This window comes from Spea bombifrons, chromosome 6, assembly GCF_027358695.1.
Source record: "Spea bombifrons isolate aSpeBom1 chromosome 6, aSpeBom1.2.pri, whole genome shotgun sequence".
In the NCBI taxonomy this organism is placed as follows: Eukaryota; Metazoa; Chordata; class Amphibia; order Anura; family Pelobatidae; genus Spea; species Spea bombifrons.
In genome coordinates, this window is record NC_071092.1 from 22,774,579 (window position 1) to 22,793,970 (window position 19,392).

At 41.3% G+C, this 19,392-nt stretch overlaps 1 protein-coding gene across 1 annotated transcript in view; it reads right to left on the reverse strand.

Annotated features, from left to right (window-relative positions):
* Positions 1-13,408: 13,408 nt before the first annotated feature.
* Positions 13,409-19,392, reverse strand: part of LOC128500713 (extracellular serine/threonine protein kinase FAM20C-like) — a 29,775-nt gene continuing 23,791 nt past the window's right edge. Inside the window, exons 9-10 of the mRNA XM_053469962.1 lie at positions 17,921-17,980; positions 13,409-13,673 (exon numbers count right to left, since the gene is read on the reverse strand). Of these exons, the coding sequence (XP_053325937.1) occupies positions 13,448-13,673; positions 17,921-17,980 (286 nt within the window). The 3' untranslated portion in view covers positions 13,409-13,447. The remainder of the gene's footprint in view (positions 13,674-17,920; positions 17,981-19,392) is intronic.

Here is a 19,392-nt window from a genome sequence, read left to right on the forward strand (position 1 = left end):
TGTAGGGGACGGGTCTCTTAGGGTTTTTCTTGTTCCTTTTGCACGTCTTGTCCGGTCACCACTAAGTGTCAAGTCTTTTTCCAAATCTGTCAAAAGTACCACTTTTTTTAGAGAATGGAAACACTGGAGCTAAAACTGATCTTAATTAACTAGATTTAAAAGCATGTACAATTAGAAAAAAAAAGAATAATTTGCATAATATGGTTAGTTTAACAGATTCAGTGACACCTTAGAATCAGCCCTACTGCAAAAACAAAAAATGCACCACGTTGAAAATCGTTAGGCAGGTAAATGTTATATTTTTAAAGTGAGAAAACCAAAAGGGGACAATATGAGCAAAAGGCAGCTGGTCTACAGGTGGAGAACAACATGATTTGACAACAATGAGTAGTGAAAAAGCAAAACAGAACAATGTAGCAGAGAAAAAAGCCGTTTCATTGTAAGGTAAGGGTTAAACGTACAAAGCCAGCGTCTAGGAACAATTGTGAAGCATGAAAAAAGTGAGCGTAACATGAAAATGACCTAAATTCAGGCAATGACGTTAGCAGGGTCCCTCTCTGCGCTCCCTCACTGCGTGTTCAGGTGACAGTGACACAAACACACACTGCTGTCATCTGAGAATGCCTGCGTTAAGCTCATCAGAACATCGTGATTGGCCTGAATGACTGTCACTCATGACAAAAAGGGGCTGTCTATTGGAGCGTTTGAATGCCAAGGGCGGAAACCGACTTTAGACTGTCTCCGCAGGAAAGGGCTGTACTTGGCTCGCTGCCTTCTTAACTGCTTCTTTGCCCAAGTACATCACCTGTCTGTAGCGGGTAACAGAATAAAGGCACCGCTGTCTTTTTGTTGTGCGACACAATTCTAAGACATCCTCTTCGCGGTTGCTACATTCCAGTGGTTCCTTCTTGACACGCACAGCTACGTTCTCCTCCTCAGTTCTTTGTTTGCATTTTTTTCCGTGTGGTTTTCTCCCGCCCTCTTACTTTTTGTCAGTCTGTCTCTTTATGTAGTATTCATTCTTTCCTTTATTTTCGCCCTCTTTAGCCTTTATGCATTTCTAGTGTTTTACATTGTGGTTTTCTCCCGCTTTTTTTTATTGTTGTCCGTCTGTCTCTTTATGTTGTATTCTTTCTTTCCCTCATTTTCTCCCTCTCTATCCTTTATGTATCTCTAGTGGAACAGTTAATTGCCAGCTGCTGTGGAACACAACAATACTTTTTTGTTGACATATCTGGTTGTAATTTAATGCAGTTAAGGTTATAAAATGAAATTTATCAGAAGTTATTTATGCTCTTACTCTTAAAAACAGTGGATGCTTTGCTTTGGTGCAAAAGTTAGTGGAATGCTAAAACAGTATTTTATCTAATGAACAGGAGTACATGTATTTTAAATGTTTTGGTATCTATTATGCATTTTGTCAGCATATATTATATACAAACAGAAAACCAAAAGCCATTTTAAGGTCCCCTCCTTAATTCATAATACACGTTACTTAGAGATATGCCTATCTTCTCACAGATATGCTTTATAACCCCTGATATGCCACTCTGCCCCCAGATGGAAAGGGTTAAAATACTAGCATTTGAAATACCTTAGGGTGTCTAGTTTTCAAAAATATATGGTGTGATGGGGTAAATTGAGTTAGCCGGCTTCAAAGATGGGGCATGGGGACATGGGGGCAGTAGGACCAGAAGTAAAAGTTCCAAGTTTAAAAATGCACACTTCCTAAATGTTGCGTTTTTACACCAGACAAACCCATGCATGGGTGGTATCGCTTTACCTGTGAGATGTTGCTGAACACACATTGGTGCAAAGACTGGTGGCAGAATCTCATGCATGGAAATGGTTAAAATACCAGCATTTGAAATAACTTGAGGTGTCTAGTTTTCAAAAATATACGTTTCGATGGGGTACATTGCATTGGCCAGCTTCAAAGATACCCGAAATAGCACATTGGGCAGAATAACCAGCTATGGAAAAAATGGCTTTAAACTATTACCCAATAACTTGCAGAAAAAGCAAAAATTCATTGGGTAGTTCTAAACTCGGGACAAATGGTAGAATTGATTTAGCAGGTTTTTTCATTAGCTTTTTTGGATGAGTAAGATTTTTCGTGTAAAAGTCAGAAAATGTGTTTTTTTTTCTTTTCAATTTTTCATCATTTTATAATTTTAAAATTATATAGAAATAAGAAGAAATTAGATAATATGATCAAAAAAATTGTATCTGAAGAAAGCCCTTTTTGTCCTGAAAAAAACAATATAACACTAGCACCGCAAAAGTGTTAAAACTCGGTTCCAAAAGGTAAAAAACATATTGGAGTGGTTGAGTAGGGCGCGGCGTAAGCAATTGGTTGGTTTACTTGCCATTCTGGTGGGTACATTGCCTTGGCTGGGTGTTACCCATGCTTGTCATTTAGCTGCTGACTACCCTTTTATTTCGGCGACCCTCGAAGTTTGCCGCTCCCTGCTACGGAGCACCAATATTTCCACCGTTCCCTCACCACTTACTCCGGTCCGTGATAATCCTGACTTCCCTCCAGGAAAAGGGTGGCCCTCTTTCCGATGGTGGTGGCTACGGGGGGGGGGGGGACTGAGATCCAGGCGTTCTTGTCATCTCATGGCCTAAGACCATGTGTGGATTTGATATCTCCGGAGCCACCGATTCCTCTTGAGGGGTTTAGATATGCCCAGCTAAGCGACTTTAATACGCAAACATGAGATTTTTAGGGATCTTACAGCCTTTGAGACTTTGTGTGTCTGGGATGAAATCCCTGCTCATGGTATATCGTTACTATGTGGCCTTCTCCCTGCTTTAAATCCTAATACCCCGTCTCATGAAGTAAAATGGAAAGACTCCTTGCATCTGTCTTGAACGGGGGAAGAAAGGAATAAGATCTATATCCTTATGCAACATTGTTCTATCAATAGTAGGGATCAAGAGATGTCCTACAAGCTCTTGGCCTGTTGGTACCATCCACCATCCACATTGGCTTGCTACAACCCTGATGTGAAGGATGAATGTTGGAGGTGTGGGGTAATCTCGTGCTCGATTCTCCACCTATGGTGGACATGCCCACTCATGTTCTCTTTCTGGACCGCTGTTCATTCCATCGATCACTTAACTGCAAACAACTATCGTTCTCCCCCGCTTTCTTCCTCTTGTTACATATGCCATTCTCAATTTCCTGGTACAAATCGTTGATTGTTGGTGGCTGCAAAGTCCCTTATTCCTCTGCATTGGGGTGATCCAACCCTGCCTTCAATTTGGGAGTGGGTCCAACGGGTGGAGCAGAGGCGAACCCTTAAGGAACTGGTGTAATTGGCTCACGACAGATCTGAAAAACATCATCGTCTTCGGTTTCACTGGGTGCAATTCCTCTTTAGTCTTTTAGATCGGCATCGGGGGCCATGTCTGGCCCCTCCCCGGGGCGTCAACAGCCGCCATACATTGTATGGCGGCGGACGCCCGTTTTAAAAGCGTTTAGGAGGCGATCAACGGTGTCGCTGGAATGCCTCGATCAGGAGGCATCCAGCGACACCAAACACTTACCTCTAGGTGGACTGTGACCCGGGAAATAAAACAATAGAGACGAAAAAGTTCGCTAGAGGGTCTCCAGACCCTCTAGAGAACTGGCTCCACTTGCTGGTTGAATACATGTACTGCATTCAACCATGCAAGTCAATGGAGCCCAGCTTTCTAATCACTATGTGATTAGTAAAATATTCAAAAAAAAAAAATGAAAAAAAAAAAATAAAAAATGTGCTAACATTTAAAAATAATTATGCAGTGATGTCACTAGATGAACCATCCAGTACCAGCAAAATGTGTAAAAAAAATATATAAAAAAAGTATTAAAAAAATAAAATAAAATTAAAAAATAAAGTTTATTATTTTGAGCAAGTGCTAAAATTTCTCAAAAATCTCAACAAAAGAGTTAAAATAAAAGCACTTCAAATACCCAAGGGGTGTCTAATATATAAAAAAAATGGCTGATGGGGTAAATTGGAGTGGCCTAGCTCAAAGATAGGGCATAGGTACAGACTGACCAAAATGGAGAAAAAAAGCGCACTTCCCAAATGTGGCATTTTAAATCTGAAACAACCCGACAAACCCATGCACGGGTATCACTGCACTCAGGAGATGTTCCTGAACACACATTGGGGGGGTGTTTGACAGTGGCATATACCAGAACCTGTATATCTATAACTAAAGTACAATTTGTGTGAAAAAAAAATAAAAAAAATTACTATTACAAAGTTTGACAAAGTGTAGTTCTATAATTGGTGCATGGAAAGGGTTAAAATAACAGCATTTGGAATACCCTGGGGTGTCTAGTTTTCAAAAATATATGGTTTGATTTGGGTTAAATTGAGTTAACCGGCTTCAAAGATATTCCAAAGAGGAGAGGGAGGCACAATGACCAAATGACCACCTGAATTACGCATGCCCCAAAAGTAGCCTTTTACCAGCCAAACAATCTGACAAACCCATGCATGTGGGGTATCGCTGCACTCAGGAGATGTTCCTGAACACATATTGGGGTGTTGTTTGACAGTGACATATATCAGGACCTGTATATCTATAACTAAAATACAATTTGTGTGGAAAAAAAAATAAAAAAAATTACTATTACAAAGTTTGACAAAGTGTAGTTGTATAATTGGTGCATGGAAAGGGTTAAAATAACAGCATTTGGAATACCCTGGGGTGTCTAGTTTTCAAAAATATATGGTTTGAGGGGGTTAAATTGAGTTAACCGGCTTCAAAGATGTTCCAAAGAGGAGATGGAGGCAGACTGACCAGATTTGTTAAAAAAGATTTGGAAAACATAAAACGCTGCTTGTACTTATTGCACTATAACTTACAAAAAACAGCAAAAAAACATAAAAACATTGGGTATTCTAAACTCAGGACAAGTAGTAGAATCTATTTAGCTAGTTTTTTTACTTGCTTTTTTAGGCGAGTAAAAGATTTTTCAAATAAAAGTCATAAAATGTGTTTTTTTTCAATTTTTCACCATGTTTTTTTTATTTTTTTTATAGTAAATAAGATGATACGATCAAAATAATGGTATCTGAAGAAAGCCCATCTTGTCCTGAAAAAAACAATATATAACTTATGTGGGTACACTAAATGGGTGAGGAGAAAATTACAGCTGAACACAAGCACCACAAAAGTGTCAAAACAGCCTCGGTCCCACAGGGTACAAAACGAAAAATGAGCCCGGTCCTTAAGGGGTTAATATTTCTGTTTAGTTATTACAGATGAAAATGAAAGAAAGGGACCTCAGAAAAAAATACTTATTCATTTGGATACATATGAGTTTATCAAGGCAGTTATTACTTCAGTTGTCTAAGGTCAAGACAAATAAGTCGATGGGGCCTGATGAGATACACCCCAAGGGCCCTTCTGACCTGGACCGCTCCAGCCTGTGACTGGATGCTGCTGGAGAGGGGAGAGGTAAGTGTGGCAGACGGGGGTATGTATGTATGTATGTATGTGTTTTTTTATTTGTATGTATTTTCCTCAGACAACAGGAAACTTGTAACTTCAGAGATACAGAATTTATTAAAAAAGGGAATGATTATGCAGGTCCCATTAACAAACAATGGTTTCGTAGACAACCCATTTTTGGTTAAAAAAAAAAAAAGATGCTGGCCAGTTATCATCCCTAAAGATCTCAATTCTTGGGTCTGTTACCATCATTTAAAAATATGAGGAATTTATTTTAAGAGATCTTTTACCTCCAGGAGATTGATTGCTAAATCATTTCAAGAACTCATATTTGACAGTTCCAGTCTTCCCTCTATATCTACCTTTCCTTCAATTCCTATAAAAAGGAAGGAAATATCAATTAAAATGTCTCCCATTTGGCTTTTAGTCCGCTCTTTGGTTTTTGGAAACTAGTGATTTCTTCAAAGTAGAAGTGTGCAATTAATGATCATACCGGAGCCTACCCTTGTGCTACGCGGCCAGCACTGCATTAGTGGGAGTTCCCGCTGACATCACTGGAAACTTAAAAGATTTAAAGAGGAAATGGGTGGGAAGGGGAGCGTGTCATACTGATTGGACAACAAATTGTCTGTCCAGTCTAGGATTCGTAATAAAAAAGATAACATCCGTAACCAATGCCATGTAAGAAATATAGTTTCCTAGGTTTAATTTGTGGGTTCTTTAAGCCACTTAGAAAGGTAAGTAGGGCCTTTGAAATATACAAGGGATTTACTTTTAGAGAAGGTATTGTTTTTTGTGGGTTGTTTTGGTGTTTATGGGTAGTGATGACCCAAAATCACGAGGTGTGCGTTTTTTGTTTACCTGTGCAAATGATTTGGGGGTCTCCAATCAACACGTAATGCTAACTTACCACACATATGTGGTGTGCATACGTTCAAGAGATTCTTTTTTGTGCTTTTTCTTCCTGATCGAGGGTAAAGCATCTATCCTCAAATATTCCTGGAACATGAAACAGATAGGGAAACCCCCCAAATCCTCTGTTCTTGAAAGATCTGTGGTTGCTATGGGTGACCTAGAAAGATAAGTGGGTTGTCTTTGAAATCTTCAAGGGGTGTGCTTTTAGAGAATATAGTAAGATGTATAGTTATTACATATAATATAGTTTGCAGGGTTTTTTTGGTGAGGGATAGTTATCACCCCCAAATCACAAGGTGCACATTGTGAAAATTGTTGTTACTATGTAATTATGTAATGTAAAACACATGTAGTATTGTGTTATTTAGGAGACTTTTGAGATATGCTCATATGCATTTTCTTTGAATTCAGCTAACATTTGAGAAATACATAATACATAATAAATACAGATGCTGTATTTGTTGGATAAGAAATAATGAAAGAGGACTCACATGGTTAATAACAAGAAGATTAACTTGTGTTTGTTTTATTGCACTAGATGTAAGCTTTTGAGGAAATGTATGCTTTAGTTTATTTTGATACTTTCTACCAGTTTCATCATGGAATACATCATGTATACCTTTTTTTATAAAAAAATTACAGTTTTGTGTTATTACCAATTTTCAGTATATGTTTACAAAAAATTAACTTTAACTTGGGCTTAACCAAGAAGAGGTATGGCCATGATAGGGGGAGGGCATCATCACAGGGGGCCCATGACTTTTTGTTGCCCGGGGCCCTGGATGGTCACAGTCCACCCCTGGATTAGTTCTTATTCTGGTGTCAAATTCTTTGTTCTGTTTCTTGCCATACAGGATAATGGTGCATTTTCATTCAGGTTTCCTTGTTATCTACTATTATTTGAAAATCAAGAATGCAAAAAAACTGAATGTTGCAGAATCTTGTAATACCTTTTTTATTGGACTAACAGTATTTAAAATACCGTATTTGCTCAATTATAAGACGACCCCCCAAATCTGAATATTAATTTAGGAAAAAAAGAAAAAGCCTGAATATAAGACGACCCTATAGGAAAAAAGTTTTACCAGTAAATGTTAATTCATGTAAACTATTTTTTTTAATAAAAGCTATGATTGAGAAAAATATTTTGGTTTTATTTCCTTCTATTTTCCAACCTGCCCCCCCAGTTATGCACATCTGCCCCAGAAATCTCTTATACCCCCTATATGCCACTGTGCCCCATGATATGCCTTTTAACCCTCTAAATGCCACTGTGCCCCATGATATGCCTTTTAACCCTATATGCCACTGTGCCTCACGATATGCCTTTTGACCCCCTATGTGCCACTCTGCCTCCAGAAATGCATTATACCCCTATATGCCACTCTGGCATTAAAAGGGTTAAAAGGCATATTATGGGGCAGAGTGGCATATAGAGAGTTAAAAAGGCATTTCTGGTGGGTTAAAAGGCATTTCATAGAACACTCTGCCTCCAGAAATGCCTTATGCCCCCCATTTAACACTCCCTCCCTCCCCCTCCCTCCTCCAAACTTACCTGTGCTTCTGACTCCCCTGTCATGTAGCCGGGACAGCGTGTAGAGCTCTACGCGATTCGCGTAAAGAATTTACGCTGCAGCTGGAAGGAGGTGTGGGTAGCAGCGGGGGTTGTCTGCGTCCATCGCGCAGACCTTCCCCGACTGTCAGAGAGATTTCCTCAAACCGGTGCCGGGATATCTGATCTCCGGAACGCAGGATAACCCCCGCTACTAGCCACACCTCCTTCCCTTGCCCCGGCTGCACACCGGGGACTCAGAAGCACCGGTAAGTGGGGCGGGGGGGGCATTTGCTCTGAAAAAAACCTCGTCTTATAATCGAGCAAATACGGTAATAGACGAGCTTTCGGGAGTCCTCCCTTTATCAAGTCAAAAGCATTTCTGACCAAGCAAATGAAAAACACAGTTTAAAACTGACCAGTACATGTTCTGATACAGGGTTAAAACAGGGGTTAAAACAACAAGGTAGAGAATTAGCAGACAAAAAACTAAGAGGGTCGTAAATAGTAAATAGTGGCGCACAGGCCCGGACTGGGACAAAAAATAGGCCCGGGCATTTCAGACTGAGCAGCCCATTTTTTATGAAAAAACATATATGTACATACACATACATAATACTTGGTCATTCAACATGGGAAGCATGAAGCCACAATTTAGTGCGACTAATCCTTGAAATAAATATTATAGAGTAAATAACACAATACCTTATCTTTTCCACTAAATGATTTCAGGGCCTTGAATGTTTTGTTCCCTGAAGTCACTTCAAATTCAGGAGGGTGTTTTATCTCTGGATAAGTAAAAATGAAATAGTTCCTACTGTAAATTAAGGACACAGATAAGCAAACACACACACCAGGACAGGCTTTTCCACACCGACACCAAGACACACACCAGGACAGGCTCTGCCACACCGACACCCAAACACACACCAGGACAGGCTCTGCCACACTGACATCCAAACACACACACACACCAAGACAGGCTCTGCCACACTGACATCCAAACACACACAACAGGACAGTTAAAGAAAGAAGAAATGGTTCAGCACTCAACTCCCAGGAAGCTGGGAGCTAGCAGGAAAAAGGGCAAAACAAAAACAGGAAGCATAACAAAAATAGCAACGTTTCGGCCAAACAGGGCCTTATGAGCTTGACAAAGGCCCTGTTTGGCCGAAACGTTGCTTTTTTGTTTTGCTTTCTTTGAATAAAGTAACCGAAGGATTGGAAGCTGATTGGAGTGCTGGGGTTCTTTTCTGTGTTCATACACACACCAGGACAGGCTCTGCCACACCAACACCCAAACACACACACACACACACACACACACACTAGGACAGGCTCTGCCACACTGACACTCGAACACACACATCAGGACAGGCTCTGCTACACTGACACCCAGACACACACACCAGGACAGGCTCTGTCGCACCGACACCCATACACAAACACACACCAGGACAGGCTAAGCCACACCGACACCCACACACACCAGGACAGGCTCTGCCACACCGACACCCAAACACACACACAACAGGACAGGCTCTGCCACACTGACACCCACCCACACACACACACACACACACACACACACACCAGGACAGGCTCTGCCACACCGACACCCAAACACACACACAACAGGACAGGCTCTGCCACACTGACACCCAATCACAAACACCAGGACAGGCTATGCCACACTGACACCCGCAACCGGAGGGTTTCAACGGATGGTTTCACTCAGCCTGCCTGTGGCATCTTTGCCCCATAACAGCCTGCCTGTGGCAACTTTGCCACCAAAACAGCCTGCCTGTGGCATCTTTGCCACCAAAACAGCCTGCCTGTGGCAACTTTGCCACCAAAACAGCCTGCCTGTGGCAACTTTGCCACCAAAACAGCCTGCCTGTGGCAACTTTGCCACCAAAACAGCCTGCCTGTGGCATCTTTGCCACCAAAACAGCCTGCCTGTGGCATCTTTGCCACCAAAACAGCCTGCCTGTGGCATCTTTGCCACCAAAACAGCCTGCCTGTGGCATCTTTGCCCCCCCCTACACATCCATGCTATCACAGACACATATTCATTCACTCGTTCACAAATATTTATTCACTAATTCACAGATAATCATTCACTCATTCAGATATTCATTCATACATTGATACTCATTAATTCCCTCATTCAGATACTCATTTACATACACTCATTCACAAACATTCATTCACTCACTCCTTCACAGATACTCATTAATTCTCTCTTTCATTCAATCTCACATACTCCATACAGCCTCCCTCACCCCCTTACCTGGACTCATGATGTACGCGCCGCTCGCAGACTTCCGCGGATCTGTACAGGGGAAGCAGACGCACAGCAGGGTCATGTGGCGTACGTGACGTACGTCACATGGCTCCGTTCCGTTGGATTCCTGCGTCCTCCTGGTTGTGGAAGGGACGCTGCTCGCGCGCGTCTGCCAGGTAAGTAGCGGGCCCGGTCGCGGTTGCTGCGGGCTTAAGGGGCAGGTGCCCCTTTTGCCCTGCGTTAAGGACGGCCGCATAGGCCCAGTCAGTCCGGTCCTGACTGGGCCTATTTTAAGGTAGGGGCCTGGAGCTGCAGCTCCATTAGCCCCTAAGTCAATCCGGCCCGGCCGTGGCCCTGTCCCGGCCCGGCCCACCGGGCAAATGCCCGGTGTGCCCGATGGCCAGTCCGGGCCTGGTGGCGCATACTGCACAGATAAGGCTAGGGGGGGGGGAGCAGGGGTAAGCATGTAGGAGAGAGAGAAGAAGAAGAAGAAAAAAAAAAAAGGCACAGGTTATAGGAAGTATTGATAGTGTGCTAAGAAGCTCAAATCCACATTAAGTCCTCTGTTTTTACAATCATAAAAATGTATCATTTTGAAAATCAACATTCAGTGCAGCAATTCAACAAACACTTTTCTTTCATGCAATTATACGCTCATTATATTCACTGCTTCCCACTTGTTTCCCCTTTTTTAAAAATGTTTTTTCTTATCTGACCTCCCTTTCATTTTTCTTTCAGTTTTTACAACGTGTCCTATATTTAATAGAATCTGTTTTATGCCTCTGTATATATGTGAGGATGCTAGGTAGCATAAACTGAAATCCCCACCACTCACTGAAAAAATGTATATAAATTAGAGTCTATCTGTGTTCCAACCAGACATATTTCTATATTCCAAACAGGCACCAGTCAGGAGCACTATATTATTTTAACATGTATATACAATATAAAAATACTAAGCAACATCTGTGTTTTTCTGTCTTCATATGACCTTCATTATAGTAAGGAAATAAAGTTTTAACGTTTTATAAACTTTGTCACTGCTTGTTTGGAACACTTATGCATTGATGCTTTTAAGCTTTTGATGCATGCTCTATTCAGAAAAATGTACCCTCCTAATACCATTGTATTTATTTTCTATTTCATGCAAGGAAAAATTGCTAAATGTTCCACACTCGCTAATCAAGGATTTATAGCTGCAGATAATGTGTATCCCCAAAAATCAAAAGGCTCACTAAAACATGTCTCCAATCGTTGCTGCACTTAGAACAACATTGCAACTTCACAGAAATATAACCCTGTTCATTACCCTAAAGGTGAACCAGTACGTCCCATTGAAAATCACATGGGGGGCTCTTACATGCGCTGCAACCAGCACGTTTGCGGGACTGCCTTTACACCCAAGTTATGTGATCGCTGTGATGGTCAATTACAACGATCAAATTTAGTGATCTGTGCCGAGAGAGAGAACATCAGTCTGTGATTCCTGCAAAAATACCCTCAGGGATTGCCAGATATTTTCTAGAGATGAAACATACTGCTTCATAATTGTGATTCAGAAGCAGATACAGGAGCTCTGGGCCTGAAAAGAGAGTTTCCTCATGCAGGGTTCGGCGCCACAGTGGTTAGCTGCTGGCCTACGTTAGGCGCCCGTCGGGCCACATAGTCTGCGCGGATGGCCCCCAGATCAGTAAAATCTGCAAGAGGGGTAAGAGAGAGTTAATGGGTAAATGAATGAGTGAGTGAGAGTTTGGGGGCAAAAATGGGATAGGCAGGCTGTTTAGGGGGGGCAGAGGTGGGACACGCAGGCTGTTAAGAGGGGCAGAGATGGCACAGGCAGGTTGCTAAAGTCGCAGAGTTGGAACAGGCAGACTGCTAAAGGGGCAGAGTTAGAACAGGCAGGCTGTTTTAGGGGCAGCAGTGTCACACACAGGCTGTTTTAGGGGTAGAGGCCAACCACGTCAATGTCTGTCTTAGTGTATAGTGATAGGAGTTTTGCTACACTACCATCAATGTCTTGCTCAGTGCATAGTAATGGGAGTTACGCTGTACCACCATCAATGTCTGGCTTGGTATATAGTGATAGGAGTGATGCTGTACCATATTTGTTCATAAAATGTTATTTATTTAAACTTAGGTATATTATTTAAGTTAATTAAGTTAATAATTTATAGATTTCTATTTTTTGACACAGTTTACAAATATTCTTGCTGTACCATTTATCTACTACCCTCTCAGTAAAGTAACATTTCCTTACATCACATCTAACCTGACCCTCTAGTTTTAGATTATGACCTCTTGTTCAAACATTTTTGTCTCCTAAACTTATCTCATGTACTTTGTTAAATCCCTTTATGTATTTAAATGCTTACATCACATCTAATGGATATTGATATCCCTTTCCTGATCATTTTTATCCTGCGAACTGTTATGTCCTTAATAACATAATAATGCAATGACCATTTCAATATGTAACTGATGCTTTTATTATACTGTCTGCTAACTGTTACATAGAAAAACAACTGTCAATAGTCTTTTTATGTACCTGCCAGCTCCACCCAGTTGATGACATCATGCTTGTATGGAAGCTATCCAAGCAGGCAGCAAGCACAACACCACACAAACTATTTACCATCTTAGGAGACCTCCACTGAGTTCTCTCCAATATGTCGTTATCCTTCTGGAGACCAAATCTGTACACGATACTCTAGGTGAGGTTTGGCCAGAGATCTGTGAAGTGGCAGAGAACTGTTTGTTGCACACTATGATGAGAAGTGAAAAGACTAATTGCTCTTCCAGGATTTTGCTAGTCATGTGTTCTGCTAGCTACCTCAGTACCATCTAGCACACTGTGAAGACTTCAGTATTCAAATGCTTCTATAATAGCTCCTCTGTATCTTCTTTCCTCCAAGCTACTGAATACATATTGAGATATTTTATGAAATATGAATCAGACACAAAAAGTAATACAGTTTTTTTAAAAATATATATTTTAGTTTAAGAAGATGTGGCTTTTATGCTTGTACACATATTGTTTTCTTTTCAGCTAATTAAAATGTGATCACATAAAATTGCAATTTTACTTTCCTTTCTCATTGCCAAACATGAACCCCATCCCTCCCTATTTTGCCATTAATAAGAAATATAATATAATATATAATATGAACTGCAATTATTTATAGTATTGCAATCCTTGGTGGATCCCATGAGTTAAATGTGTCATTCCCTGCTGCCTAGCTAGTCCAATCATCATGCATGACCCTTTGGTATCCTTCCTTCCTGAGGCATTGTTTTATAATGCCAAGGGTTATGCCAAGTCTGCGGTCAAGGGCAGCAAGATGAGGCTCTGTCAAGATAGGTGTCAGTGGGTCTGAAGAGAGAGATTCCCGCATGACATCACTTAAACGGTAAGGCTCAGTTGCCAAAAGCTGCAGTCGCTGCATGGTGGACTTCTTAATTCTAATACAAAAGAAAAAAAAATATTACAGCTGGTGTACAATTGTTCTAGTGATTTTAGAAGTAGTACCTGTCTATAAAGAATTAATTAGTAAAACATGGCTAAATAAAATAAAGAATAAGCTAAATAAAAAATAAGTAATATAAAACAGCCGATACTCATATGCATGAAAACAAGAAGGGTAACAGATGAGTAATTGTAACAAGAAGACAGCAACTTGAAATATTTGACACTCTAACAGTTATTGGTCTGCCTCTGTACTGAAAATTGCAACTACAGGCTACAGGTTCTGTATCATTTAGATCACCTGACATCATGGGCGTAGGAACCGGGGGGAGGGGGGGGACAGATCTCCCCCCTCAGTAACCGATAATAAAGAAATCCCCCCCAGGGCCGTAGGAACCCTCCAATAGAAACGCCGCAGGAGGAGAGAGGGGTGCCGAGCGGTTGTTTTCAGCAACCGCTCGGCGTCCTGTCTCCTCTGCTCCCTGCCGCCACCCGACTGCAGTGGTGGGAGCGTGAGGCGTCTGTCTCGGTGCCGGCGCTTCATATGATGTCATATGCCGGCGCTCAGCAGTGAAGCCGCGTATATCGCGGCAGAGCAGCGAGACAGAGGCCTCGCGCTCCCACCACAGGACTGCACGGTCAGTGACCTACAAAGGGGGGTAGGGAGAGGGTAGCTAGTGAGAAGGGGGGTAGGAGAGGGTAACTAGTGAGAAGGGGGGTAGGGAGAGGGTAGATAGTGTGAGAAGGGGGGGTAGATAGTGTGAGAAGGGGGGGTAGGGAGGGGGTAGATAGTGTGAGAAGGGGGTAGGGAGGGGGTAGTTAGTGTGAGAAGGGGGGTAGGGAGGGGGTAGTTAGTGTGAGAAGGGGGGTAGGGAGGGGGTAGTTAGTGTGAGAAGGGGGAGAGAAGGTAGATAGTGTGAGAAGGGGGAGAGGGGGTAGATAATGTGAGAAGGGGGAGAGGGGGTAGATAATGTGAGAAGGGGGGATTGGGTAGATAGTGTGAAAATGGGGAGAGGGGGTAGATAGTGTGAGAAGGGGGAGAGGGGGTAGATAGTGTGAGAAGGGGGAGAGGGGGTAGATAGTGTGAGAAGGGGGAGAGGGGGTACATAGTATGAGAAGGGGGAGAGGGGGTACATAGTGTGAGAAGGGTACATAGTGTGAGAAGGGGGGATAAAAGTAACAAAAGTAACTGTAATTTGTTTGTGTAATCTGAGTGCTGATCAGGTTCTATGCGGGGAGTGTGGATGCCAGGGCTGGCCTTTGGGGTGTTTCTATCTTTAATGCTGAGTTTATATGTGAATTCCAGTTGATTTATACCTGCAAAGCTGGGTTTATGTGTTATTCTGTTGATCCATATCTGCTATGCTATGTTTCCATACATTATTTATATACCTGCAAATATAGGGTTTGTATGTCTTATTCAGTTAATCTATACATGCACATGCTGTTTCCATGTGTTGTTTATTTGATCTACAGGGAGTAAGTGAGAGAGGTGTGGCTTAGCAAATGAGGGACAAAGGGACTCAGGGGATGATTACAGGGGGTGGGGTGGGGTGGGGGGTGAGGACCTCTCAATGTCACAGAGTATACACAGAAACAAAGGTTGGAATGCAGCACTCAGTTGTGATATGGTGCACCAGCCAGGGTACCACCAAGTCCTTCAATAAATCCAAAATAGAGAAGCAGAGGCTCAGCACTCAAATGGTAAGGTGAGTTTATTTCACACAGGCAATGTGAAAGACCTGTGTGTCGAAGCATTGCCTGTGTGAAATAAACCTTACCATTTCAGTGCTGAGCCCCTGCTTCTCAGTTTTGGATTTAATGTCACGGAGTAGTCAGAAGGAGGGAAGACTGCACTGACTCTTCCCTTAATCTACGGTCAGTGTGGCACATATATTTTTTTTGGTGTGGGAGCAGAGGGAGTGATTGCATGCTAGGGAGCATGGAGTGCGGCCAAAGGAAATGCTTGCCTAGGGTCCAATTTTTCGATATTTAAAAAAATGTTTTGTTACAAAGATTAGCTGTTTTTTTCCTATATTTAATGTATTAAACGTACATTATTTTTACCAGTGTTTCAAGTTATATATTATTGTACATTTTTGCAAAAAAAGAGATGGGGAGGAAGTGGGGATTTGATGGGGAAAAATGCTGCCCCCCCCTGATTTTTAGGGGTTCCTATGCCCATGCCTGACATTTTGCAACAATGTACTCACAATCATGTTTCTTTTAGCTTAAAGGGCCAATCGCAGTATAATGCCCATAAAATTGCCTCTAGGAGACTGGTTACCATTATCAATCATTTACTGTATATTCATACGGTATATTTTATTTTGAAGGTAAGTGGGCGTTTTGTAATTAACTCACATTTAAAAATACTTTAAAGCTGTTACTGAGCTGTTCCGTTTGAAAACAATGCGATCACATACACATTCAACCAAGTCTGTCTTATAGAGATTAGATAAGATATAGAAAGCCCTTTGTGTCTGATTTCTCTGGTGTGAGTTAAGCGATCATAAGTTGATTTTATTTTTACATGGAAATATTCACACCAGAACATGCCAAGTATTTCTGTAATTAGCATATTTGCTCAATTATAAGACGACTCCCCCAAAATTTAATATTAATTTAGGAAAAAATTAAAAGCCTCAATATAAGACTACCCTATAGGAAAAATGTTTTACTAGTAAATATTCATTCACCTGTACGCTATTTTTCATATTTAATAAAAACTATGACTGTTTTTTTTTTTTGTTTTTATTTCCTTGTATTTGCCGCTCTGCCCCCCAGTTATTCACATCTGCCCCCAGACCTGCTGCTCTGCCCCCAGATATGCCTTATACCCCCTTATATGCCATTCTGCCATTCTGCCTCCCTGATATGTCACTCTGCCCCAGAACAGCCTTATACCCCCCTATATGCCACTCTGCCCCCCCAGATATGCCTTATACCCCCTATATGCCACTCTGCCTCCCTGATATGCCTTTCAACCCCCTATATGCCACTCTGCCTACAAAAGTGCCTTTTGACGCCCTATGTGCCACTCTTCCTACAGAAATGCCTTTTAGCCCCCTATATGCCATTCTGCCTACAGTAATGCCTTTTAACCCCCTATATGCCACTCTGCGCCACTCTGGTGTTAGTGGGTTAGCCTGTTAGTTTCGTTGGGGCTTCTATGACTGAGCAGCGAAAGGTGCACCTGAGCTCCGTCATAGAACCCCGGCAGAAGTGCCAGCAGCAGCGGAGGATGTCTGCATGCATCGCACAGATGTTCACCGGCTGCCAGGCGGATGCACGCAGACAAGGGCACTTCTGCTGGGGCTTCTATGGTCATGCCGGCGCTCCGTCATAGGAGCCCCCAGAGGAAGTGCCGGCAGCAGCAGAGGCTGCCAGAGAGGAGGATCCAGGTCCCCTGCAGTGCTGCGGGGGATTTGGATCTTAGTCTTGTAGTCAGACCTCTTTGAGGTCTGATTATAAGACGACCTTGAATATAAGATATTTTCATTTGCTCTGATAAAAACCTTGTTTTATAATCGAGCAAATACGGTATTTATGCTGATTTAAGTATGGCAGTTCACCACATGTTGTGTCACTTTAGCATATATTTTTTACCAATATATTTCATTGAGTTTAACTTAGTGGAGTCATGTATTTTGTCATTAAAGTAAAATATTAAGAAAATGTGAATACGTTCCTGTCTCCCCTGTGTCGGATCAAAATAGTTTAGAACGGGCCCTTCCTACCTGGATCGGTGCGGTCCAGGTTGGAAGGGCTCTTTCTAAACTATTTTGAGCCGGTACGAGGAGTGCTTTTGGAGTGTTTTTGTGGGAATGTTAGCTCATCCATCCATTAGAGCATTTGTGAGGTTAGGCACTGGATTGCAATCTCCGTTCCAGTTCATCCAAAATGTGTTCGATGGGGTTGAGGTCAGGGCTCTGTGCAGCCAGTCAAGTTATTCCACACCAAAGTCATTCCACCATGTCTTTATGGACCCTGCTTTGTGCAGCGGACCACAGTCATGCTGAAATAGAAAAGGCCCTTCCTCAAAGTGTTTCCAAAATGTTGGAAGCATAGCACTGTCCAAAATGACTAGTTATTCTTGAAAACGTTAAACTCGATGAACCTTTTGGCAACTACCCAAACATTACCATTGCAATCAAGTTGCCAAAGTATCCCTGGAATAGATCTCACAATACCAAGGTAAATCTTCTACCCATAGCAGAGCGCATCCTTTTGTGACACTGACCTACAGCACTGCTGGAGTGGAGCAAGAATTGAAAGGTCATCATATGAGTGACGTCCAAACCTAGAAATAAAAGTAAATTACATGTGTCTGTCTTAAAAAAATATTTTACTGATATCTTTATTTATTACTCCTAGATTATCTATAAATGCCTTAATTTTCTCATTTAATTTTCTTCTCCCTCTTAAATTTAACCTAAACATTGTTGTTTCCTAAATGTGTTTCTGACATGTGGTGTAAGTATCAAAATAAGTAACTTTGCTGTTGATCCAGAAGAAGGCAAAAAAAAAAAAATCACAATTAAGTCATTTCCAATTGTGCCTGAAAAGGGAGAAAAAATCCTAAATGACTCCAAAATGTCAGTCTGATTTCCCATTGGATACACAAGCTATGACTTATCCTACCCTTATAACTTAAAGTATGCCTGTATTTTCTTATTTGCATAAAATATCATCTAGCCCACATTTAACAGTATAACATTCCACATCTTATTTGTTCTCACTGTAAGGTAGCATTCTAGTTTTAAGTGAAAATTCCTTAACTGTACTGCATATTTAAGGTGGGGGCTTACCAGATGTCAAAATGAAAAGAAAAAAACGCACCTCCAAAATGTGGCCCTTTAGCCCCAAACAAGCCAACAAATCTATACATGGGTTATATTGCTGTACTCAGGAGATGTTGCTTATCACATATTGGGTTATTATTTGATAGTGATATATATACCAGTAGCTTTAAATTAATAACTACAATGTGTGCGAAAGAAAGCTAGAAAATGAGTTACTACCGCAAAGTTTGACAAAATGAGTGCATGGAAAGTGTTAAAATACCAGAATTTAAAATATCTTGGGGTGTCTAGTTTTCAAAAACACATGGTGTGATGGGGTAAATTAAATTGGCCGACATCAAAGATGTTCCAAATAGGCCATGGGCACACAATTATCAGATTTGAAAAAAATGTTGAAATTTTTAAACAGCAAAATGCTACTTGTAAAAGCAAAAAACATTGGGTATTTCTAAACTCAAGACACATGGTAGAATCTATTTAGCAGGTTTTTCATTAGCTTTTGAAGATGAGTAAAATATTTTTTCAAATAAAAGCGGTCCTTAAGGTGTTAATAACAAAGAATTCAACCTAGTCACTGTTTCCCAAAGGCTGCCTTACTTGAATATTCTACAAAAGCTCTATATTGTTCACAATCACCAGATTTAGACAGGTATCCTTTCTAGTCTCCTCTAATTGTCATGACATAGATTAAAACATTTGCTCCCCTTTGCTTAACTTGTTGTTCCAACATCTGGAACTACTGTTCCAGTACTTGTTCAGTACTGATAATTAAAATCCCCCAATTTGACCTAGATAATATTAGAGGTTTTATAGCATATACCTACAATTAATGTACTTCACATCTTGAAATCAGTGCAACGCATGAGGGTTTGCCATTATCACCAATATACTGTGATTGAATAGGTCCCTA